General features: G+C 46.6%; 1 protein-coding gene across 8 annotated transcripts in view; it reads left to right on the top strand.

Annotated features, from left to right (window-relative positions):
* PSD3 (pleckstrin and Sec7 domain containing 3) overlaps positions 1–25,856 on the top strand; it is a 111,554-nt gene that overhangs the window by 41,844 nt on the left and 43,854 nt on the right. For 5 of the 8 annotated variants that reach the window (XM_074855390.1, XM_074855387.1, XM_074855391.1 and 2 more), the window contains 5 exons: positions 649–855; positions 960–1,040; positions 4,196–4,308; positions 7,310–7,372; positions 11,048–11,136. In XM_074855390.1, coding sequence (XP_074711491.1) covers positions 649–855; positions 960–1,040; positions 4,196–4,308; positions 7,310–7,372; positions 11,048–11,136 — 553 coding nt within the window. Of the gene's footprint in view, positions 1–648; positions 856–959; positions 1,041–4,195; positions 4,309–7,309; positions 7,373–11,046; positions 11,137–24,920; positions 25,187–25,856 lie in introns of those variants that run through there. The other 3 variants (XM_074855393.1, XM_074855389.1, XM_074855396.1) reach the window with 3 other exon arrangements.

Genomic DNA, 25,856 nt, shown 5'->3' with positions numbered 1-25,856 from the left:
AACTGAGTTCCTTGCTCTAAGTCCTGCTTTTTCTAGCAGTGCCTCCCCGTGGAATGCCTGCTGCTTATGGGTGGCACGGAAGCCACTGAGGCTTCTGAGGATGTTATTGTACGTTTGGGGAGTTGTATTGCTTCCAGGACGACTGGGAAAGAATGAGGAAGGGACTTGTGCTGAGTCAGCTTGGAGCTACTGAACACCCTGGCTTGCTTGCTGCATTTTATCCTGGAAAATGGCTAATGGCCTACTTTTACAGGGACCCCTTCAAGCCAAGAAAATGACTGGGTTAAAAGATACTAATGCAAGAAGCAAATGAGGAGCCAGTGTTGTCAGGTGCAATTGTAGGCTGATAATAGCAAACACAATAGCAAACACAAGTTGTGGACGCTCAGCACACTCAGAAGGTGAGTGCAGAGCAGAATGTGTTTCTGGGCTGGAAAGCCCATATTTGGGACTCCATGTTTAACTCTCTTAACCTCTGATGACTGCTAAATAAACGTCCCTGTTCTACACAGCTCCTTCAATTAAGTGGAATTTGCTATACTGTGCAATTTTGCCTCTGTACCATTAATTGCCTTTTTTCTAAGAGGAATTCTTGAAACTGTAACGTAATCTGATTTTTCTTCTCTCCATATTCTTTCCATCTCATAGGAATGCTGAACTGCAGAGTACAGTGTTAGACTCCAGTGCTGCCATGGAGAGCAGTGAACTTCAGGAGAAAGATGCCACTGGAGCCCTTGGCCACGATCTCAGCAATGGCAACAGCAGCAATTTGGAAGCAGCCAGGCGTCTGGCTAAGCGCCTCTACCATCTGGACAGATTCAAACGCTCTGATGTCGCAAAGCATTTGGGTAAAAAGTATGTGCTGATATGAGGCCTTTGGCCACATCGTTCTTCTTGCTGGTTCTGGAGGAGTTCACTCGTGAATGATAACCTTTACTTTTTTATTTGTTTGTTTAAAGCAACGAATTCAGCAAGCTTGTGGCTGAAGAATACCTTAAGTTTTTTGACTTCACAGGCATGACGCTGGACTACTCGCTCAGGTACATGGCCGTTTGCAGACCTTATGTTTTTGTTATAGTACTAGTGCTGTTTGCTGTGTTGTCCTGATTGAAGTGGTTGCCCTGTGGGGGCATAAGGGGGTGAAGAGAGGGATGTGATGCATTTTTGGGATGAAGCTTTTCTCTTCTGTTTGGCTTGGTATGCTGCCATACTCTAGAGTGCTATTGGAGTGATGGCATTTCCTGGAGAAGGAAATGTTTGGGTGGACCTGCTTAGAGATGGTCCTTGGTGTGGAGGAGATGGAGGAAAATGACCAGTCACTCAGTAAACTGGGAACATGTAGTCTGTCTGGTGCTGCTGGTGAATGAAGGTGTTGCTTCCAGTTGAGCCGCACAGATATTTTGGCTGATGTCTTTCAGAGCTTGCACTGCCTGGCTGCAGTGCAAAAAGCCAGGATCAGGGTTTGATGTGCTTAGCAGCCTCCCTCGCTGTGTTCCTCTCAGGCATCCAAAAAAGTGCAGAACAACAAAAGCTTCCACATGGAAAATGCTGTTGAACTTGGTAGCTGACAGCATGGGTGTTTAAAAACCCAGCCTTTCAATTTTGCTTCCTTTTTGCACTGGAATTAAGCCTCAACAATGTTTGTTTTCAGTATTTTTTTTTCTTAGGAGGCAAAACATCAAGTTGGTGTAGCAGTGGCCTGTTAGCACAGTTGTTGGTGTTTGGGTGTTTAAAGGGATTTAAAGCCAGTTTAAGTCATCTGGCTGAGGTTACTCAAGTGGGTTATTGTTTTTTTCTAATGATACAAAACCAGGAGGCCCACAGGCACTTGCCAGTTGCCTTGCAAATGCGTTTCCAGGGGGCTGACTCCAGGAGACCGTGGCAGACCCCAAGGAAAGCCCAGAGTCCTGCCTGCCAAAGGCAGTGGAAAGGAAGCGTGCCTGCAGAAGAGTGAGCCACCTGCTCCAGTGGTAGGGGCAGTGGAGCTGAGCTGGAGCACCCACTCAGGCAGGAGCAGCCGGGATGGTGGGAGCGCTGGTGCTCATTCTGGGTTTTAGTAACCCTGAAGTGTGATGCTAAATATACCCAACTTTTAAATTGTGAAATCCAACACCTAATTGCTTTGTGACATGTATTTTAGGAGGTCTCTGCTCCCAGTAGATCTCCTGTTAATATTAATAGTCATGACCTTCTTTAAAATATGCCCTGACTCGTGGGACATAGACATGCCAGGAGTTGCTGCAGTGACTGCTGGTTGCACGCCCTGAGTGTGCAACAGAGGCCAGGGACAGAGCGTTGTCCTGAAGCCTGGGGGAGCTGAGGCATGTTGCCTCACACTTGGAGAGACCAATCAGTAACTGCCCTGTCGCTGCTGGCTAGCTGACAAGCTGCAGTTTGTTAAACATTTTGGAGTCCATGGTGGCAGCCCAGACTCACACTCCCAGGCTGTGGGAGGCCGTTGGTCCGTGCATATTGCTGTCAGTGGCAAGTCTGGGACATGGGGAGGGTTGTTCCTTCATCATCCTGCTCTGCTTCCACACCCTGGACCCACGTTGCCCATGCATCTCCCAGATGCATCTCTCATATCCTCCACAGGACCGCAGAAGGGAAGGAGGTGAGACTGCTGCTCCAGCCCCTCTCAGAGTCCATCCTGGTGCTCCCTGTGGGCAGAAAGTTGCCCCTGTGGCCCTCAGCTGCACCATCATGCTCTGAGAGCGAGGAACCTGCCTTGCTTATTTACCAAATGTTGTTTCATCAGTTACCTCTCTGAAGTAGCTTCCAGGGGCAGTAAAGGTTCTGAAGAGGAGGAGGGAGTGTAGGTCAGTGGTGCCTGGCATGGGCAGGCGGTGTTGCTGGAAAGAGCCCGAGCTGGAGAAGGAGGAGGAAAGATGGCTAGTTGTCAAAATGTGCCATGGCGGCATGAGGTAGGAAGGGAAGATAAATTCTGCAAAGACTTAGTTTTATCTACTTGTGAATTGGGTTATTTGCAATGCATTACATGTGAAATTTAAGTTATTACCAGCCAGGTCATACTGCATATGGGTGTGAGATCATTGCAAGTACAACCTGTCTCTGACCTTACGTTAAAGAGAAAAATTTAAAGTTTATTTGTCCAGAGTAGATAGACGTGAATGTTCCAGCAACGTATTCCATGCCTCTCAAATCTGGTCTTAGTTTCAGTTTCACAGGATATTTAAAAATTGTCTATTAAGCACTCCTTTTGTACTTCAGACCCAGAAGGTTTGTGTTTTCAGGCTTTCCTTAGAAGCAACCTGGCAAATGAGCATAGGCTGATACCTCTGAGGTCATCTCTTGGCTCCAGGATGTGGGGATCTGGGGAAATGCAGAAGTTCTACTTTGGCTGCGAGGCGAGTTTTTCTAGCAGGAAGAGTAGCAGTATGTTTAAGAGGCAGAGTGGTTAAATATTGGATGAAGAGTGGAAGATGTGTGTCCCATGTCTTTGTGCAGTCTTGCTGGCTGTGTCTAGCAAGCATGCCCAGGTGTGCACCAGCCCTGCGCCCTGGACTGTCATGAGCAGGAACCCAGGAGGGCCAGGTTGCTCCTCCTTGTGTTGAAGCTCAGTGTAAGATGTTGTGACACTTCTGTCCTCTTCCCCATTTGTTTTCTGCAGATCGGGTAGTCATACTGCCCTCTGCAAGGTGACTGGTGTGGTCCTGGCCGCTCTGATAGGTGAGCTCTGATGCTCCAGAAGGAGGACTGCATGTTTGGTGTGGGCTCTGAGTCTGCAGTACACCTGCTTGACTTCACCTGGAGTAGCTCCTCTGATTTGGATAAGAATACTAATGAGTGTAAAGTTAAAAGGTGCAAGAGTGACAGACAATTAGAAAAGGACAGAGAACACCCTGGATGTCTGTCATGCATAAACAGCACCTGCTCCAGTTCCTTCCCCAAATATTAGAAATAGGAACAGCTCTTTCAACAGGTGTAATTGCTTATTAGTTTGTGTATTCCGTGGCTAAGACCGGTGGTAATTTAACTCCTGCTTCGTTTACTATAATGTTGGGATTAACTGCACACAGGGTAATAATGCATTTTCCTAGAAAGGTTTCTTGGAACCAAATGTCTGGTGTGCGTTTATGTACTTCTTGCTGTGAAGTGTGCTTTGCTCTGTGTGCTGCGTGAGGCAAAAAGAGATTTATGACTTTAATTTCACCTTTTTCTGCTCTTCTTTTAGGAGTTTCTTTAAAGCCTTTTCACTTATCGGAGAAACTCAGGAACGAGAGAGAGTTTTAATTCATTTCTCCAGCAGATACTACCAGTGCAACCCAAACACCATTTCTTCTCAAGGTAACTTTGTTTCTGATACACAGGTCTTTGGTTGTCTCCCTTTTCCTTCATTCTTGCCTTCAATACCATGTATGGCGCATGCTTGGGAACTGGAGGTGTGTAACTGCTGTGCCACACTTTAGAGACTCCCTGTGGTGAGCACTGCAACCCTCCATGTTCTCCACACATAATCATGTTAAGGCAGTGAAATGTCTGTATTTATTCCCTGTCAGGAAAGGTGTTTAGGCCTTGCTGTGGTTTAACCCCAGCCAGCAGCTAAGCACCATGCAACTGCTTCCTCACTCACTCCTCCCTGCTCCCAGGGTGAGCTCCCAATTGCCCACCGCTTGCTGACCCATGCCCAAGCAGCGATTCCTGCCCCCCCCCAGTTTCAATACCGAGCATGACGTTCCATGGTATGGAATATCCCTTTGGCTAGTTGGGGTCAGCTGTCCTGGCCATGCTCTCTCCCAGCTGCTTGTACATCTTCTTGCTGGCAGAGCATGGGAAACTGAAAACTCCTTAAGAGCAACAACTAAAACACCAGTGTGTTATCAACATTATTCTCACACTAAATCCAAAACACAGCACTGCACCAGCTTCTAGGAAGAAAATTAACTCTACCCCAGCTGAAACCAGGACAGGTCTCCTCAGTGTAGATCCTCAGTTGTAGTATCTCCAGATTTGAATGTCCTCAGTGGTGGTTTCTGGTCTATCTGACTTCCAGTGTGTGTGGGTACCTATACTCTGGCTAGATGCATGTGGACAAGAATAGGTCCCATCTCAAGTAAAAGACGCTTTTTGCTTTCCGTGCACCATTCAGTGCTTGTGTCTCTGCATGCACTGGCAGCAGGCATGCCAGTTCTTGCCAGTTGTGGGGGTGAATTTTGGGTGCTGTATCCAGTCCCTGGCATGGTTTCATCTTGACTAGCTAACCTCAGCCAGAGTGCTGCCTCCTTGCCAATATTTACTGTCATTTTGGAAATGGATGGGGGAAACAAACAAGCACACAGATCAAACCCAAGAAAGTTGACATTGGAGAAGAAGACAAACTGTCCACTGGCATAGCAGCTGCGTTCAGCCACACTGGCAGAGGCATGCAGCCCTGTAGTTGCAGCGCGGCTGATCACACACTGAGAAAGGGAGGAGAGCAAGAAAAAAAAAAAAAACCACTGGCTAAGTTGTGCCAGTCTCAAGTGTAAGTGAAAGGAGCTGCTACACTTGGAGTTACTGCCACACTTCCTTACCCCTTGCTTTGTGACCTGCCCCCATTGCAGTGAGGCGATGTTTGTCCACTTTGTGCCTGTTCAGCTTTACTGTCTGGAATGCCGGGGAAGTGGAATAGATAGCAGTAAGACAGGATCTGCTCTCACGCTATCTCTGTTCTCTTCCTAAGGCCTTTCTTGTTTCAAGACACTGCAGGCAGTCAGAGTAGGTGTGTCATGTCCAGACTGAAATAATGACTTGCATGTTGATGTGGCAGCCTTATTCTAGTCCAGGGTGCAGGAGGGATATTGCTACTTCTGAACCAGAGTAGGCATTTAGATTAAAGTGAGTCCTGCAGACTTTTCCCAGGATTTTATGTAATTTTCATGCTGTACTTCTGCAGTCAGCAGTCGAGTGCTACACTGCAGAAATATGGTGGTTGTTCCTTTCAATGGAAATCCAGGATTGCATCTGCCTTTCTCTTTTCCCCTCCCCTTTCCCTTTTCCATCCTCTGGATGCATTTGCAGTTTGGAAATGAGAGAGCAGACTACTCTAGAGAAATGCATAGAGCTGAACTGGAGCACCACAACCCCAATTTCAAGCTGCTTCAGACTTACTACTTCTAGTGATAATAGTTCTTCTCTCATTTCATGCTCTGCTACAGTTTGGCCACATTGCTTGGATGCTAAGGACTACACAAACATTGTAAGAAAATATGGTCCTTACCTTGGGGAACATGTTTTCGTAATGGCTTCATCCTGCACAGATTTAAACCTGTGGTAGTCACACCAAGTGTGAGATATACCTATCCTCTTCCCCCATTCCTCCTCCTTCACAGCACAGAGGGTCCTGTGTGTAGTCATTATCTGGACTTGGCTACAAAGACTTTTGACATACGTCTCCCTGCAGTGTGTGCCTGTCTCATAGATGACTTTGTGTCTTTATGAACCTCTGTGAGAGAAGGGAAGGTGGCACCATGTGTTTATGAACAAGAGAATGGAGAAAATATTTCTCCTAATATGTTCCTAATGTTTGGAAACTGACTAGAGGCATTTGGATTTTCAGAGGTGATAGGTGGCACCAGGGCACTGTTGCCTTCATTTGGATTTGTGCAGAGCCAATACGCTTTGGGTTTTGAAAGGGGCGCCTGAAAAATGAGGACTATGAAATTGGTGTCTGCTTTTGCAAATGACAGTCTACACTGACTTTCCCAGGTCTGCCACAGTGACTCCAGGAACGGAGCTAGGGATAAAATCTGTCTCTTCTGGCTCATTGTTGATGGCCTTTGCTTCAGGACTACTTTAGAAGTCATTGGAGTGCTCTCAACCCAATATGGAGCCAAGACAGCATAAATGGCTGACTGAAGTTCTCCAAGATTGAGTCTAATTGAGCCCTGAATGAGGAGAGGGTCAGAGGAGGAAACCAGGATACTGTGTTGTATCCACTTTGCGCACAAGAATGCGTGTATTTTACTCTTCCCTTTCTGCCCTGAAATAAATGAAGAGGGAGTTGATTTAGGCTGTGGTATTGGTATTACCAAGCAAAGGGTGACAGCATGGTTTCCTGTCTAGTTTGCCTCATCCTTGGGTGCTGCAGGATAGTTTTGACACTCATTAAAAGGTGAAAGAAAGGCTGTTCTGGGTTGGCAGCTGTCAGGTGCCTTCACTATTCATTTAATTAATTATGTTTATTTATTGATAAAACAGATTCTGATGAAGGGAGCAGACTCAATTAGGCAATGGAGCTCACTTTCAGCTGTGCTTAAAGGTCCAGTCATGGGTTTGCATGTGACTCTGGTTATGTCTCTTTCTGCAGATGGAGTTCACTGTCTCACTTGTGCCATGATGCTGCTGAACACAGACCTGCATGGCCATGTGAGTATGCACAGCTTTGTGTAGACTGCTCCTGTCGACACTGTGCTTGGAGGCAGTGGTCTTCTGGCAGCAGAGTCCCCTTGCTTGTTGCATGCTCCAAAAGCAGACAGAAGACAGTGAGAAGGCTGCACTCCCAGGCTGTTGTCGTGGGCAGGGCTTTCCAGCATGCCCAGATCAGTTGTGTATGCCTTTGCCGTAATGTGTCCTTGTTCGCAGGCCTCTGTCTTTCTGGTGTGCTTCCCATCTTTCCCTGGTTACAGCAGCTGGCCCTGGCCAGGAAGCTGTCGTTGGGACTGGCTTCCCCTTTCCAGTATGTAAAAACACTTGGGAAGGCAGAAGAAGGAAGGGAGCTGAGGAGGTGCTGGGAAGGTCACAAGGGGAAGGTGATGTATGCAGGCATCCAGTTGCAGGGGGGAGATCTGGTGGAACCAGAGTTCTTCTGGGCCAGGGTAATAACAGGTGTGCCCAGAACCGAGAGAGCAGAGGAGGGACGTGGGCATCCTGAGTGGGAGCCCTGTGTTCCCCCACTGCATATCTCTCCCCACTGCCTGCCTAGGGACAAGTAGTATTCCAATTTGAGTTCTCTTAGTCATCTAAGGTATGGGATGCCAGCAGCCCTCAGACGTGTGTTTCAGCACCCATGGTGCAATGCACTTGCTATGCATGGTATTCCCATGCTGATGGGAGGCTTCCTCTGTCCTGTAGTCAGCATGGAGTGGGGAAAACACAGGGAGCACGGCATGATAGCATGCAGGAGCAGTGGCTTCAGTCTGGTGGCTCTAGGGCTTCTCTCTGGCTGAGAGGACACTAGAGGCTCTTCCAGGAGGGCCTCAGTTGGGAGCTCTTATGCAGCAAGGATGGAGGATTGGGCAGCAGGAGATGGAGGCTCCACGGGTCTGTCTCCAAGAGCTGCTTGGCCCTGTGGGTGCAGCTTTGCTGTAGGTGCAGGTAGTAAAGCTGAGGCTTGTGAGTGCTTCCCCAGGGGTTTTGACAACCACCTCCCATTAATTGAATACCTTTGTCTGAAAATTGTAGAAGGGGCGGGGGGGGGGCAGGGAGGGAGTTGCAAAGAGTTTATTTCTCTGGAGGCTGAGCCTTTTCGAACTGAGGAGCCCATCAGTTGCACAGGAGGGTGAGTGGAGGTACAGGAACATGCCCTGTGTGCCTCTTTGCATACACTGCTTCTCTTGAGCACACCTGAGAGCCTCCACAGGTATCCCTCTCCCCAGAGCAATAAGCAGCCTGGGGCACCTGCTCTCCAGCCTGCCTGGCCTTGCAGTCCAGGGAGGGAAACTAAATGGTTGTGCATGAGCCTGACAGCGTTTCCTGTCGCTCCCTGTGATGCTTTAGTGGGCCCTACTGTCTTCATTAGGTACTGGAGTAAACAATCTGACTGATCCATCATTGCTGCTGTTGATTTGAAGCTGAAGCTAGGATGACTCTGACTGTTGCAGTGTGTAGCTTTGGAGGCTTATCCTACTGGCAGTTGTTAGTGTGTTGTTATGTGTATGCAGCTGTAATGTGTTCCAGACTCCAGCATGTGTCTTTTCTCAATCTCTCTCTCTCTCTCCCCCCCCCCCTCCCCCCTCTCTCTCTCTCTGATTTCCTGTAATTTTGGTGGTCTTCTTACTGCTTTGCATTTTCCACATAGGTGGTAAGTTGGGCATTGTTGATTTGGAATGCAGCCCCTTGCAGATAATATACTAATTGCCTGTTTCCTAATAAAGATAATGCTCTGACCCATCCTTACCATAATTCTGCTGGAACAGGAAGCAAATGAGTCACAGGGCTTGCCTACACTGAGCTCCATTTGTTGCTGACATACTGATCATAAGTGTGGGCACTTTTATTTCACAATAAGCTGAAATGCTTGCAGGGCTGTAGTGCAGCTGCTCTGCCTTCAGTTCACGCTTTTCCATAACTCTTGTAGACAAACTCTTACTTACCCCTTAATTCCCATCTTGCCACATTTCATTCTCTCTGTAACTAAGTCATTTTTGCTAGCTGTGTCTTGGAGATGCATGCTCACTTCTCTGCAGGGAGGTCATCCCCCAGACTATGATGCTAGAGACTTTTAAGGTATCTCTAGACTGCCAGTCACTTCTGGAACCTGTGTGGCACTGTGTGGAGATACTATCTTTGGTCCTGGAGCAAAACAGCCATTCCTCTGCAATGCTAGTTCTCAGTGGGTGAATGAGCCACACTGCTCTTGGTTTTGGTCAGCATGGGGAAGCTGTGAACTGCTGCGTAGAGGAAACAAACAGAAGCAGGCTGAAGTCTGTCACAGGGAGGAAGGAAAGCATTTGCAAGTCTACTAGAACAGCTCCAGCCTGCACCCAAAGACTGCAATTATGAGGTGTGTTCTGCAAGCTTAGCAACCAGAGAGCCAGAATTACAGACAGACTGTGTTGTCAGGAGCCTTCTTGATGTGGGAAGCAGTGCATCGTTCCAGTGTTCCTGCCTGCCTTCTTTTTGCTAGTCTGTGCTGGCCACAGGCTGCGGGATCTCCCTTTGTGGCTAGATGAGGCTGACAGTAAGGGTTTTCTGGTTTTCCATCTCTCCCCAATCATACGTTATGGAAGGGAAGTAGATAATGTGCAGTCCAAGCTGTCATATAACTGTAACATTGAATGACCTGTATTACCAACTGGTGCCCTTCTTTGGGCTCCATTCCTGTGTTAACTTGGACTCTAGCTCCTAACTCAAGTCACTGCGCACAAAGCTCTTACACAAAGCTAAGGCATACTCTGACCATGGAGAAGTCATCTTCACATCTTCACCCCCTTCTGCTGACTGGCAGCAGTTGTGTCCCCAAAGGGGTCATCACAGGTCCCTGTTTTCCCTCTGCCTTTACCATGCTTCATAGCTCATCCCAGGCTGCTTCCCTTTTCTCAGATCTCTCTGGGTTCCTTTTTCAGCAACTCGTTGTTATTGCTGCCTGCTCATAAGGCTCCGCACATGCCATGTGTGGGACTTCTAGCACCCAGGGGACTGAGTACAGACACCTTCTTTGAGGGGTGATGGAGACTGGGATTCAAGAGCATTTAGGGCAGACTCAAGCGTCCAAATGGAGCAGTTTGGGTCCTACATGAACATAGCTGTTCCTTTTCTGTTTGTGGCTCAGTTGGGCAACTTTCAGTCTGAGAATTAGACAGAAAGAGAGAAAAGAGAGCAATCCTATGGAAATGTCAAGGCAGCCTCAGCCTGTGAATCAGGAAAGATAATGGCTGTTCCTGGGCATCTTACTCAGGGCAGTTGCTACTGGAAGGAAGCATTGTAAATCACTGGAAAGGGTCTCAGTTGGCTCTTTTTCCTTATGCACCACAGCAGGGTCAAGTTAGAGCTTTTCCATCAGAGGCTGGTAGAGCCTCTGGAGATGTGGGGGTGTAAAGCACCGTGCAGATACCAGGGAGCTTCATCATCAGCCTCTTCACTACTCTCCAGTATTTAGCTGTTTTTCTTTTCAGATGGGTATGTGAGACTTGGGGTCCAAATGCACTTTCCATTTCTGACTGTATTCACACAAGGATGCTTGTCTCTTGAGTAGTCTTGTGAATGCCTTCTTAGTGCTGGGCTTAAATGAGAGCAGGGAGATGCAATTCATCTGATGTTTCTTATTTACGTAATTTTGGAAAGCAGTGTGAATATGATGCTGTGTTTCTCTGCTATCCCTTCCAGAACATTGGGAAGAAGATGACCTGCCAAGAGTTCATTGCTAACCTCCAGGGGATGAACGATGGCAAAGACTTCCCGAAAGGGCTGTTGAAGGTAAGGAATGAACTGCAGAACATGGGTTTCATTTTTAGTGAGAGGAGGTTCAAAACAGAACACCCTGCTTGCATTTTCTGAATCTTAATTGTCAAACACAACAAGTAATGGGCGTGTTTTTCCTCCCAGAACATATATATAGTGTTTATTCTGTTGTTTTCCCTCTTTCCTTCACTTGATTGTGATTGAGACTCTCTACAACACAGAGAGGCAAGACTGAACTTCAGTAGGGCCAGCTCCAGAGCTGTGTGTCTTACAAGGTCATGTGGTCATGCCGTCCCAGAGCGCTGTCCCCTGATTAAAGCAGACAGAAGCAGCCAGTTGGTTCTGACTATTGAGTATGTAAGGGCTAATCCTGAGCTCTGTGTATCTGGAAGGTGTGTGTGTTTTTTCATCAAAGGTGATTTGGTTTTTCATATTAGAGCAGGAGATGTAATTTCAGATTAGAATGTGTTGTCTGGCACAGGCTGCTTTGCTTCAGGTTTTGTTCATTAAGTTTGTGCCAGGAGTTAAATCTGAAGAACAGAGAAAGTGGCTGAGCAGGATAAAACTTGTTTCATTGTCAATAATAATGAGTATGTTTCCTTTCGCTTTTGTCTGATTGCTGGCATGAAACAGCAGTCTGTTTGAATGAAGATAGGAACGCATACACTAGAGTTCATAATTTTTTTTGGTAATGGAAATAAAAATGAGAGGTTGCTGCATCTGAGAGCTGACCCAAAGCCTACCGAAGTAAATCAAAAGAATTGCTATCTCTTCTGTGGGTTTTTTCAGGCCCATTATGAAATACAGATGTACCTGCATAGTTTCAAGTGGCAGACTTTGGTTTCTAGTATTGGTAGTTTCTTCCATTTCTCCAGCCTCTTCAGGGAGCTTTTTGTTGGGCCCTCCTGCCTCAGTTCTTACTAAGGAGTTAGGAATATAAACTCAATCCCCTTGGTTTTGAGATTTAATGTCTTTATTTTTTAAATCTGGATATGGAGTATTCATCTGTCAGCAGCAATGCTTTATTTTTTTTCTTTTTCCCAAGGAATCTCATTTCTCAGTCTGCCGTAGAGAGATATGTTGAGATTAATTTGCAGGCTAATTACAGCCCTTATTGAATAAAAAGGTCTCCAGACTGTGTTTAAATAACCTTCTGAGCGTATTGATGAGAGATATCCACTGGTGCTCAACTGCTGTTTTCTTTTCTGGCTGACAGGATTACGCAGTCAGGGCTGTATCTTGGTGTTTAGTACTGAGCTGATAATGCTAAGGCTGCCTGGCTCTTCACCAGCCCACTCAAAGCAAGCACCAGGGCTTGGGATTTTTTGTATGTAGCAGGATGGAAGAAGCCTGGAGTTGGTGTCCTGCCTCGTTTGAGACTTTCTGCCCTTTTCTGCATGCTGCTCTGCTGTCTTGGGGACAGAGGTGGCACCTAGCCTCAGTCTCTCATCTGGCTTGTCTGAAGATTTGCTGATGATCTGCCCCTTGTTTTAGTGGAGGGTGAGTGGAGTGAGTGGCAGTAATGATGCATTTCAGTAGCTACATCACTGTGTCTGCAGCAGCCACTTTACCACTAGATATGTAATTACAAAGACTTAGCAGAAATTAAATTTGTATTAGTTTCAATAAATCAAATTCACAGAGCCCTGCTTCAGCACAGTGCCAAAGTGCATATGGCTTGTCGGTGCATTAGGATTGTAGCTAATGAGCATCTGTGAGGCTGTGAGACATCTCCATGTGTCCTTCCCCAGCTGTCTGTGAGAGGAAGGACCATTTCCACAGGGTGGCAGTGTGCCCCTGTGGGAGTGAGGTCCTCAGCACCCACTGGTGAGTAACCCACACCCGTGGGGGAAGCAAGTGGGCTTTTCTGCCTCTCCAGTCTTTCTGCGTTCCCCTTGTGGCTCTGCTGCACCCCTGTAAGAAGCTCTGCAACTCTACCAAACCCTGAAGCGAAGCTGAGTGGTGCTGGAGGGGAAAGAAGAGCAGGGAGGTCTTAGCAAGTGCTCATATCTTTGCAGGTAGCGTTCACCCAGGGTTTGCGAAGCTCTCTGCAGCATTTACCATGGACCCAATTCACAGAGTCAAGGGTGCAAATACTGCTTGCACTATCCAGGACAGTCAGCTGACAGGCAGAAATCAAACATTACCTTCAGTCAATCCTATCATTCTTAGTGCCACTGAGCGCACAGTGTGGCCCTGTGTGTTTCTTTTGTCTGGATAGAAAAATAGCCCTTCAAGGGGAGACATCAATACATGTGAGGAGGGGCACGTCTGTATTCTGTGTGATCAGCCTCAGAAAACTTCCAACATGAGAGCTGGTTGCTCCTTTCTCTCTGCTTCCATGAGTGAGCGATCTCTTTGTTTTATTAAGTTTTTTTTCCCAGCAATAAAGATGCTTTGGTAAACACCACAAAGCCTTCAGGACATGATTCTCTGTGTGTCACTGGTAGTGCTTTGAGAACACAGATTCTGCTCTGGCTAGAGATGGAAATGAGAAATGCTAATATGATCTTGCTCACCTTGTGTCTTCTGTCTGTTCATTAACACTGAAAGGAGTTTCACTTTTGTACACTCATCTGCACAAAGATTCATCTCTCTCTCTTTTTCCTCATTCCTTTTGTCAGATCTGAAGTTGCTTTTAAAGTTGGGAGCCATAACGGCAAATATGTCAAACTGTGATTATAAGTGTGGTTCTCCCCATGGGATCTGCTTGCAGTATTCCTATATTCAGTGCTTTGCCAGGCAGGCAGATATAGGTACCTTCCCTTTTATTCCATTTTAGCTCCAGGTTTGACCATCTGTCACACATCCCATTAGTCTGCCATTGACTGCTAGTAAAGACTAGATGTGGAGACAGTAGCCTGATTTCCAGTTACGTACTGTCAGTGCATGCTGACCTGAGAGTGGTAGTTTATACTTACTGCAGGGTTCCTGTATGCCTTCAAACTGGGGCAAATTCCTTATAAATGAGAACCAGCATCACAAGCTGTGATTCTCTTATCTGGTATAAATCAGGAACATCTATCTCTGTGGGTCTGGCTCATGTAGAAGGTGAGTCAGGTCTGTTAAATCCAGGCAGATTAAGGTTATTGAAAGTAAAATTTTTCCAAAGCAAGAAAACTTTCTGAAACTCTGTCTTTGGGTTCTGAGCTGTCACACTCCAAGCACACAAATAATTTCGTATTGTATCAAACTGATCAGGCAATGTGATCCTGAATTTCAGCCTTGATCTTATACTTTCCTGTATCAAAGGTCTCTTTGTCCTGGTGAGTTGAAGCCCTGGAGGGAGTGCTAAATACCAAGACTTGTAACTGCCCATGTTCTAGTTAGTGCAGCAGTACTTACTCTGCTGTGGATGGGTCAGTGCTCACTCCTAAGGCTTATGGTGAATCACACAGCTACCAGCTTTTACAGGTGTGGATGAGTGACAGGTTTACTGGGACTGAGATACACGAAGGGATCCAGCTGCAGCACTCATCTCCTCAGAGCGGATATACCTGATATCCCAGATTAGCTGCTGCAGATGCTTCTGCACCTGATGAGGGAAGTTGGAGGAGAGATGCAGCATCACCGTGAGAGTGAGCTGAACAAACCAGAAACAGTTAAAACAAGTTAAGTCCAACCTGTGGGTTGTTAGGCTAAGAGAATCACGACCAGACCATTGTTCGTTTATTCCTGTAAAAAGGGAGGCCATGGCTAGGGTCTCTGTACTTGGAAGGGAAACTAAATCAGTCTGGGGCAATGTAAGGAACCTCATGACTTCGGTGTAGGAGCAGCTTATCTGCAGGCTGGTTCCTTCCTCTTCTGCTCACACCAGCTTTAATTTTGTGCAGTGATACCACCTTCACTGATGGTACTCTGGGTTTGCATTATGTGACCATAACCACCTTCAAAGCTGGGCTTCATGAGATTGTCTGGAATAAGAAGAGGAGGAGATTGGCTTGGAAAGAGCTTAACTTGGCCATGCATGCTTGCTTCATTTCCTGCAGGCAGTGCAGTCCCCATGAATGAAGTGCTGGTACAGTGCTGGCCACTGTGTTCCTCTTTGTCACCTTGTGGCAAGGTGTGTGAGACTCCACTGCAGCAGGGTGGCATGACAAGACTTTTCTTATGCAAGGAGAGAAAATGTCTGCCCCAGCCCACAGAGAGCCTGCAGGGAGTCTATCTCTGAGGAAAAAGATTCCTCTTTTGTTAGGCACTATCCTCAGAAGGGTACTCTGTTGTTAGGCTGATCGCTAAGTACCACCTGCCCATGTTGTCCTGCATACATTAATGTCCTCTGCATCCTCATTCATGGAGTCCAGGGCATCACCCAACCTGTAATGTGGGCTAACTCTGGTGACTGTGCTACCCCATGACATAAACACTGGATGTGAAGGGATCATACTTAGCTGTGTGTCTTCTGGTAGGAGGTGGTAGCTCTTTGCTAATGCATCGTGCTGTCAGGGAGCCTCTCCATCATGCTGAGGGACCTGGGATGCTCCACGGGGACTTGACTAGAACCATCCTGGCAGGGGCTGCTGATGGAGATAAGATGCCAGTCCTGTGTAAAAGATCTGCTTTTTCTCAAAGGCTGTTTTTTGGCTAGGTCTTTATTTCCTGGAAAAGCACTGTAATGAAGTGACCAAATTAAGTGGGAGTTGCTGGTGCTGAACTCTTCTGATGAACTAGTCCTCCTTAATTTCCTAAATGATCTGAATTCTTGATCAGAATTGCTGGGATATGCAATTTCCTAAAAAAGCTGCAAGGTATGGTTTATCTTATTTTCGTGTCAGTTCCCTGCACTTTAAGGACTTTTTTTTTTTTTTCCACTGTCTTTCTGCCTCCTCTCTCTCTCTCTTTTTCTTTTTTCCCCCTTTAAAAGCCCTTCAAAGCAAACACTCAATTTAAAGAGAATTACTGTCATCTTGCTTCATCCATTCCAATCATTTCAGGTATTTAGCAGAGAGAAGGGAGTAAGCATCTGGTAGCTAACTCTCCCCCCCATTTACGCAGAGGAAATCACACTAATCGGACTGCTGTGTACGCCCTAATTGCTCTCATCTGCACTCTCTGCACTTCTTCTGTTTCAAGTCTGAGGCTTTTTGGCAAGGAGTTCCCACCTTCTTGCTGCTGCTGAATGGAGACAGGAGCCTAATGAATTTGGGGAGGCAGGAGCTGTGGCAGAAGTGGCCCAGGAGGGCACTGACTGATGGAGCAACCTGCAGCTGTGGCCAGAGGAGGGGGTGGAGGGGAGCATGTATCTCTGCTCCACTGAAGAAGCCAGAGCTCTGCTCAGTTAGAGAGCCTGCTTCCTTGTTTTCCCCAAAAATGAAGGTTTTCCTGTTAAAATACTACTGTTGGGATAATGTTTCTGGGGCAGTCATTTCTTATCTGTTTGAAATGAAAGATCTGTTACTGAAGGCCCCTTTCAGCTGCTAGGAGACAACAAAGTCTAATATGGCAGTATAAAAGTCAGGGAACACAAGATAAAACCATTAATCCTTGTCTTAAACAGTTGCTTGCAGAAGCATACTTTCCTTTCACTCTCCGAAGAACCACAGAGCCATAGTGACTGAAGGGAACACCCGGCTTCTCTTTGCTCCCCTCCATCCTCAGCAAGGACCTTCCTGCTGTGATAACCTTTGCTGTCTTTGGGTTGAGATTTTTTGCGTGTTGTCATTTGTCCTGTCTAAGAGTAATAACCAGTTAAAGCATGCCTGTGCAGAACTGTGAATTAAACCAGGTTATTATGGTGTGTGCATTGCCTTGGGTCCTACGAATAATGAATATTTTGCGTTCCAGGAACTTGCTTCAATGCATATAAAGAGAAAAGTCTGAAATCTATGCACATCTCTCAAGTGAAATAAGCCCAGGTATTGTGTCAAGGAAAGCAACATAAGATAATAGCAAAAGCCTAATGTTCCTCACCAGCTCTTTGTGCCTGAGCAGGGAAGGTAGGATTTTAGAAGAGGCTTAAAACACGACGTTTTGTAATGTTCATCCAGGAATCAGGACTACTCTGAATGTTTTAGGGGTGGTACTAGGGTTTGCTTATCTTGCTAGGAAGCAGGCATTTCAGGATGGGCCTATCTCTGCTTTCATGATCTGCATTTCTCTGAATTATATTTGCTCCTCCAAACTTTCATCTCTTTGAGTTCCAATTGTTATTCAAAAGATCTCACCTAGCCCATGAGGCTTTTGTTTCAGCAAGGAGTGAAACCCAAGCAGAGTCAGCTAAGATTTCCATTAGTACTAGCTGCAATATGTGGCTCAATACCAGGCTCCTAGTGAATGTTTGGGGGTTAATTTTCATCTGTGGAGTCAAGGTCTCTGTAGTGACTTGTCCAGGTTTATCAGGCAAATGAATCATTTGATCTTTAGCTTCTCCGGTCCGTCAGATAGCCAAGGCTGACAGTTGTCCCCTGGTTTAACTGGAATGCTTAGCAGCTCCCAAGGACAAACGGCACTGTTCAGAGCTTCCCATTTCTTCTGCTGTCAGTGTGGAGGATACAGACTGGTGGTCTCCAGGAATGATGTGCTGTGTCAGTTTGAAAGAGGAACATTGGGCTCTTTCCAAGCTGGGAAATCTCTAATACAATGTCACACATACATTTTGGTCCCTATGACATATTACTCCCACTTACATGTAGGTAGAAAACAAATTCTGAAAAACATTCTTTGATCTTCCACCCACTGATCTGCTTGAAATTTAAGTTCTGTGCTGCAACTCGAGGGAAGGAGGAGTAGGAATATAATTTATACCATATTTAAAAAACAACAAAAAAGACAGAGAAGAGGAGAAGACATTACTTCCAACAGTTTTAGAATTATTGCTGTATAAATCTTTGGTACTCCTTCCTTCTGTTTGTCGCCACTCTTCAAATGATATTGGACTGTTTTCTCTCTGACCTAGTTATACTGTTTTCTTTCAAGCAGGAGCACTGGGTTGCTCATTGAATTTTTATTAATTTTTTTTTTTTTACTCCTTTCCTGTTGATTTTTTTTTTTGTACTCCTTTCCTGTGATGTTAAATAGAACATTCAGTTTCCTTCCAAGGTCGTGCTTCCTTGGGTGATGAAGTGTTCGAAAGATCTTGGTACAAACATGGGGCAAATCCAAGACACTGCTTTTCTGCCCTGCTGATGGATTGGGTTCTGGCAGGACTTGTGAGAGTTAGGAAGGATTTCTCCTGGTTTTGGGGCAAGACAGCTGGACATCATTCCATAGGTACATGCATTTGTGGAGGAAAGGGATGTGAAAGGTTATGCCTATTTTTCACCCTGGAGCTGCTCCTTCCATGGTGTAATGCTTGCAAGTGAAGACAACACCCATGTCAAACCCTGTGTAGTTCTAAGAGTGGACTCAATTCCCTTCCCTAACCCCCCCGATTGCTTACCCCACCCCCCCGATTGCTTACCCCATCCCCCCCATTGCTTCCTGCCCCTCCCCCATTGCTTCCTGCCCCTCCCCCATTGCTTCCTGCCCCCCCCCGCTTGCCGCCGCCCCCCCCCCCGGCTTGCCGCCGCCCCCCCCCCCCGCTAGCTGACCTCCCCCCCCCGCGCTTGCTGACCTCCCCCGCTTCCTTCCTCCTCCTCCAGTCCCTTCCTTCTTTTCTTTCTTTCCTCTCCCCCCCCTTTCTTCTTCGTGTTGTTGTGTTTGCTGTCTGAACCATTGAAAGCTGGTTGTTTTTCTTCGTTATGCACATGTCTGGGGGAGTGCTAGGTGGTGAGGGGTTTATTTTGGTGGTGTTGGCTCCAGGCATGCTCACTGCAATGACAGAGGCATTGATTGTTTGCAGTTGATCTGAGTTGGTAGGCTTTGCACCAGTGCTTTGTTCATCTCCTTGTACGTTTCTGCCACATACGTGCAGAATTTTGGAGTTTTGGTGCTTTTTATAGATTTGTTTGAGATGCTACTGTTTTCTGTAGCTATGTTTGGCAGCTTTAACTTAAGGAACTCGGTGGTCTGTGTTAGGTGGTGCCTACTCTATGTCTCACTTAATTTCTGGCAACTCTGTTGACAGTAGATGGTAGTGAAAGGAAGAAATTGACTCAACAGCCAGAATCCAATGTAACTGTTAAGCAGGTATTCTTTATCAGCAGCGCTGGGGTCGTCCTGGGGATTCTCCACCATAAGGGCTCCCCAGAACTAGCAAGGGACATCAGTTTACATACACACAAACCATACACATTCATTAGATTTCCTGGAAAGGGGTGTCTTACGATGATGAGTTCCCGGAATTCATTTCCATAGTCCGAGCATGCGTGGTGAAAATAGGGTGAGGGTCTTTGGTGGTCAAGGGAAGAAGTAAGCAGTCTTCTTCATGGTGTTCGCTAGTTGACCCTCTTTACAGAGCGTGCGCTGTGAAGTAAAGTCCAGGTGTCGCCTTCCTAAATCATGAGATCATCCTCCCTAGATAGGGTCTCTGTCCTTTTGTTCAAGTTCCCCCATCTTAGTTTGCCCAAGTGCCCACTGAGGGCTTTGAGTCTGCTGTCAGTGAGTTATATAGGGAGCGTTTTACTCTTGTCCAAACAGACAAAGAGGCCTAGGGAAAGCAGTTGAGGAGCCCTTGGGAAACAAACACAAGCAAAACTTTCATGCATCACAGTTTAGTCTTAATCAGAAATTCGTTGGTTTGAGCCCTTTCAATAGTCCCTAAAAGGAGGAATGCAAGAGAAGAAACTTTTTCCCCTGGAGACTGTAGTGCAGGAAATGCAACAGCTAGTTTGTGACACAGAGCTGTTTTCAGATATGCTGCAAGGAAAACGAAAACGGGTGGTGGCAACTCTTCACTTGCAATCCTCATCAGGATAAAGGGGGCATGGTTTCTTTGCATCCCTGTTATTATCAAAGAGCTTGTTTTCATTAAACGTGTGGTCTTCCACCACTCTCAGCAGGGCATTTACCTTAGGAGTGGTTTCTTTTGGCTCAAGATGCAGCATGAATCCCAGAGAGGTACAGTGATACCAGCATTGATTTGGTCTTCCACCAGGCAATATGGTTTTGTCAATTTGCTTGCTTTTAGGGGCTTACTGATGTAAAACAGACTTTTGTCTGTGACCACAGGCCAGCTGGTTGTAGATGTGCTTTCAGCCTGCTTCTCATGTAAAGTAAAACAGTTGCCCTCATGGGGTCATAGGAGCAATGCTTGTGTTTTCCTGGTGCTGAGTTGATGTGCTTTTCTTCATTGTTGAGGTGCAGCTACTACAGCCTAGCTGACGTGGGATAGCTTTCTGGGCTGTAGTAATCTGACCGCTTTCCATTGTAAGGATTACTTTCCATATTGTAAGAGAAACAGAGTCATCTTCAGGGATTCCTTCAGACCCCATGGCAACAGGTGTATATACTACAATATACATCATAAGAAAATGAAAGATTCTTTCTTGAGGACGTCAACAGATTTTTTTGCTGGTAAAACCTAGCACATCCATAAATGTAATAATGTACTATGGTTGGTGGAGAATAGGAGTCTCTTATGGGGAAATCTAAGTGGATACTTTTGGTTAATAATTTTGAAATTTTATGTCAATATCTGTCATTCTCCCACCACCCCTATTAGGGTTCCTGTTGACCTGGTGGCTTATGCGCATAGACATGAAATGATTGCTCTAGTATTTCTGCTGTTTACAGGGATGACAGTTGGAGACATTGAGATTTAATCTTGACTGTCAGCTCCCCCTGGTCAGCAGACCTCAAAAATCATTATCTTAATATCACAGGACTGCCAGTTCACTAATGTTAGAGTTGATCAGTTGCTGAGCTATAGTTCTGTAGCCATCGTGTATGAGTAGCTTATCCACCAGAATTAACTTTACCCTCCAGGTCCATTTTTGGGAGAAGAAAAAAACAAGGATGAAGGAAGGAGGAGAGCAATCTAAGGAAAGATTTAATGTTGTTTATTTAACAAACAGTATTTAATAGCAGCATTAAATGGTGCTGCTTTTCTGTGCTACGTTATTGGCTCTTGAGAGTATATTTTAGGTAATTGATGTGTGTGTGTTTATGTATTTTGTTGGCTTTGGTGGTGCTATCTTTGTCACTGGGATCAGGCCTGAAGGATGCTAATGGATTCTTGTGGCTTTGTGTGAGAACATTGGAGTTCTTCAGACATAAGTCTTTCGGTTTGTTCCCTAAAAGCCAATATTGAATTTCACTTTGAATTCCGCAGCTTTTCTTCTTGTGTTGTTAATTTGCTGAATGATGTTAGGAGGACCAAGCAAGGACTGATTATGTTTGGGCTCCCAGGAAAATTTGGCTGGTGGGAGGAAGAGATGGGAAGGAGCTTATTGCACAGCAAGTTGGAATGGCTGCTTGTTTCCTCTATGGGTGATGTAGTCTGCCATAGTGCCTGTGACAGGTGAAATGCTTTTGGGTGGCTTTAAAAGGCTGAGGTGGAAGGAATAGGAGAGTCTCTGGTTTTCCCATCCTGCATTTGTTTTGTCCCAAAGTTTGAAATTCTCCTGATGGTTTACAGTTTGCTCCTCAGAGCTGCTGGAGGGACTGTCTATAAATAGGGTCACCATCCTTTTGGTCACCCCAGTGGTGTCACTGGGCTGTTCAGACTAAATACTGACTGAATATCTTCATTCTGCCCCTTTCCCACTGCCTCTTTGCTGGCCGGTGATCAAGGGGCAGATCATGGCTTCTCAACACACCTGGAGGGTCCCCTGGGAGTGGACAGCTTTGATTTTTCTGGTATTGCACAGCCATTTCAGCCCCTCTTGAAAAAAAAAAAATCCTTTCTGTCCCTCTATTTATGTTAACAACACACTTCTCCCTCAGAAATCCGTGTTGCTCAGTTACAGACAGAAATCAATCCTGTGTGCATGCTAATTTCTAAAATGGTGGGACTTCTCTAATATTGAAGAGTGGTCTTTCCCCAGAAGAAGACAGTCACTGTGTACACGGGGCTACTGGCTCAGTCAGGAGTACAAGATTGTATTATCACTTCCAGATGAAAATCAGAGACACCGATGAAATCTGAGCTGAAGACATTTAAGGCTTCAAAAGCTTGATCTCAGGAGGCTTTCTCAGAGAGTGTGAGCTGAGAAGTATTTTCCATACTCCATTGGAGAGAAAAAAAAAAAAAAAGAACAAGATGTAGCCTGTCACCCTTGGCATTTTGGACTGCTGCCTGGTTACAGCTGAACCAGACCTGTTCCCTCATGAATTAAGGTTCCTGTCCTGCCTGAGGATCTGCTAACCTCAGCTCAGAGGATGCTAGGTAGAGAACTGCCACACTTAGGCAGTGGCAATGGTGCTGTGGGAACAGACAAGAAATGTTGCTGTGATTCAGTCTAGCTTGTGTTTAATAATGAAATTACTCAATGTAATTCACATTAGCCTAGGTCTGCATGTGATATTTAGGGAATATAATTATTTCATAGGTGTTGAGGGTGCTTGGGGAGGTGGCCTTTCAAATCTGAGAGTAAGAATAATCTTCTAGGCAGGGGGCTGCTAGAATAGGGCGTGATTTGTGGCCATTTATGTAGCACCTGTCAGGACCTGCTGCTTAACTCATCTGGAGCTACATTTGATTGCAGTGAAAATTTCCTCTAAGAAGAGATCTTCTTTGAAAAGCTTTTCCACTAGCAGTGGATAATTTCAGATGGGTTAAGGAACATAAAACCTTTTCTGGGAAGTGGCACAAGTAACTGAGAGCATGCAGTTGCTTGTTGCCAGAGAAAGAGGGTCCTCTGTTCCTTCAGGGACCCCCTACCAGTGAGAGGTTTGTGTAAAAAAAGTTGGAGCATGTCTGAGAATTGATCTTAATGTGTGAGGTAGGGGTGGGCTTGCTAGACTTGACTGTTGTAGAAATGAAAATGCATTTTGCTAGTTTGCCAGGTGGGAAGTAGTCTGTACCTCAAGCAGGACGGAGGCAGGTTCTGTGGGGAATCAGAAGTTTGTCACACCAGGATCAATTTTTTATATTGATATTTAGGTTCCTTTTTCCCTGTTCCACTGACAGTTGTACTTCAGTGTGGTCTACACCTAATGCAATCTGTGGGAACGATTTGCACCTGTAGCATGCTTGGTGGTAACATGAGCAAAGGGTGACTGCTGACTGAAGGGCTGCTGCATACTGGGGAGACAGCAGTGTCTTTTATGAGCAAAAATGCACCTAGGACCATAATGTGGCTGTCTAGCCATTTCCCGTCTAAGGACATAAATCCCTGATTGCAAGAGGCTGGGAAGGTGTAAACAGGGGAAGAGCCCACTCAGTTCATCTGCTTATCTACTTGTGGGTGCTGTTGCGCACATGGTGTAGGGTGAGCAAACTCTTGCTCTGCTTTAACATGGCTCAGCTGACACTGAATGGGGCTTGGGCACGAATGGGGGCGGGAGCCCCTTCACCCAGCTTTTGGCGGGACGTTTGTGTCGGCATGCCATGGCAGCAACCCCTCGTCCCTGGCCATGTGCGCAGACTTGCAGCTCCCTGTGTGTCGTGGTGGAAGTGGGATGAGGGGCTCTGGTGTCCTCCCAGACCGCGACCCTGCTGCTGTTGGCCTTGCCCTGCCTGGTGGACTGACAGATGTCAGGCTGCTGACCCAGGTGTTAGCTCGCGGTGAGGTCCCTGTGCTGCACAGTCTTCCAGCTCCTCGTGCTGTCTCTGCACAAGCTGTGTGCCTCTTCTGAGTTCAGGATGATGTCCCCGTTGTCTGCTTCTGCCTTGATGCTTGCACAGCGGCTCCACCTGCCCTGGTGTCTGCCGGCCGCTGCCCAACCCCTTGTCTAGCAGAGCAGAGAGGGATCTCTCTCGCGTCGGAGCAGGTTGCCATGGCAATGCACAGTCTGCTGCGCTCTGGGTCTCCAGGAGCCAGAAATGATGGTGCTTTTGCAACACTGAGGTAAACATCTCTTTTCTCCTACATAGCGCGTTCACCCCTGGTAAGAGCGCCGGCTGCCATTGATGTCGGCCTCCCCTCGCCCCCTGCGCAGGGGAGAGCAGCTCCAGGCGCTGGGAGTGTGCCTGACCGGCAGAGCCGGGCTCCTGTGGGTTGGAGTGGTGCCGCTGGCATGCGTGGGCCATGACACCCCACCCCAGGCGGTGTGGGTTTCCTGCAGGGGAGGAACAGGGTGCCGCTCAGGAGCAGCATCACTTGTGGGGTCAGCCACTGGAGCGTGCGGTTGGCTCACGGAGGAGTACAGCTACAGCTCTCCTGGATGCCGAGACGGAAGATGGGTTCCCTGCTGCTTGCTCACAGCTCTGCCACTGGTTTGCACTGGTCACCCTGGGAAAGTCATCTCTTCCCCTAAGCCCCTCTTACTGCATGAAAGTGGTCTTGCTCTCACTTGCCCCCTAGGAAGGCACCCCAAGGACTCTGGCTAATGAGTGCAAATGCTTAGAGTTGTGGAAATTTGCTGGGGCATCTCTCAGGGTCTTGCCAGAACTGTTACGGTGCTGTGGGATTTCACTTGTGTCTTCAGTGCTTTGGGAATCCATCGGTATTTCTCAAATCCAGAAGCCTGTATCTGGCAGGTGACTGAAGACTCTTTTTATGGTGTCCTTTGTTACTGCAGGCGCTAATGAGCATGGCAGGCTGTTGCAGGCAGAGAAGCGTGGCTGTGTGAGCTGAAAAATGAATCTCTTTCTTGATCTGCTGGCATTTGTTCCAGCATCTTTCTCTCCACCTCTCTTGTTCTCGCTGTTGGTGTGTATGAAGGGGGAGTCCATGCTGGAGAGGGGAGTGGAGCAGGGGAGGAGTTTCTATCAGCCTCTTCTTTTTCTTCCCTCCCCATGACGTGAGCAATGCTTGGAACAGTGTGCCTGAAGATGCTGGAGAAAATAGCCTAGTGCGCTTTAAGCAAATACTGACTGCTTGAGCCTGGGCTCTCCAGACATAACCTTTTTCAATTCCTCTGCAGGGGATTGGAAAGTGCCATTAGCTTTCTTCTTCCCCGTCCCATACGCTCACTTTTGGAAATGATCGGAGTTAACAGTGTTCAGAGCACCAGCAAAGTCCGGGTGAGAGCCACAGGTTCGGTGAAATACTCTCGAGAAGAATCTCTCTGGCGGCAGTCCCATCGGTCAAAATCTATGAAAATCTCCAACTCCTCTGAGTTTTCTACTAAAGAAAGCAAGGTAAATAACTAAATATTCATAGTGCTTCTCTTGGCTAGGATTGGAGGTGGTAGTGTTGAAAAGGTTACGCTCTGGAGGAATTAAGGGCTTTGGAGGATCTGCGTTGATCACAGGTCAGGTCAAATCTAGACATTTTTTTCCTGAGGAGAGACATGAAGGAGAAAAAGGTCTGGTGTGTGGTAGTGATTGGGTCTTGGAGGAATGCGTTGTCACTGAGATTAGTGCAATAGTAAACAGTGAAAACTTCCTAGTGAGAATGCTAATTGGAGCTCTGCTCTCGGGAAAAGTGCCAGAGTTGGCAAGTGATGTCCTTGGGATTATCCGTTTAACGGGAATGGTTTTCCATAGAAAAACAGTTTTTGCTCATTCTCTACAGCTCTGTGGTTTAGTGGGTGTGGGTGCTAGGTAAAAATATCATCTCACTTGCATGCATGATTAAATATTGCTATCAAGTATTTATTAAGAAGGCATCATTTGCGTGTTTATAGGAATACATTAGTGTATTGTAGCTGTTGGTAGCATGGGCTATGCCCAGCTGCTACAGTGGCTGTGTGCAGCATCTCCTCTCCTGGCCCAGCCCAGTTGTTTGATTCCGAGGCAAACAACCCCCCACTCCATGCAGTATCTCTTCTTTCCTCATTCCTCACTCCCCCTCAATAACTGAGAGGCA

This window comes from Strix uralensis, chromosome Z, assembly GCF_047716275.1.
Source record: "Strix uralensis isolate ZFMK-TIS-50842 chromosome Z, bStrUra1, whole genome shotgun sequence".
In the NCBI taxonomy this organism is placed as follows: domain Eukaryota; kingdom Metazoa; phylum Chordata; class Aves; order Strigiformes; family Strigidae; genus Strix; species Strix uralensis.
Note: the sequence above shows the minus strand (reverse complement) of the source record. Positions and strands in the feature narration are given on the sequence as shown.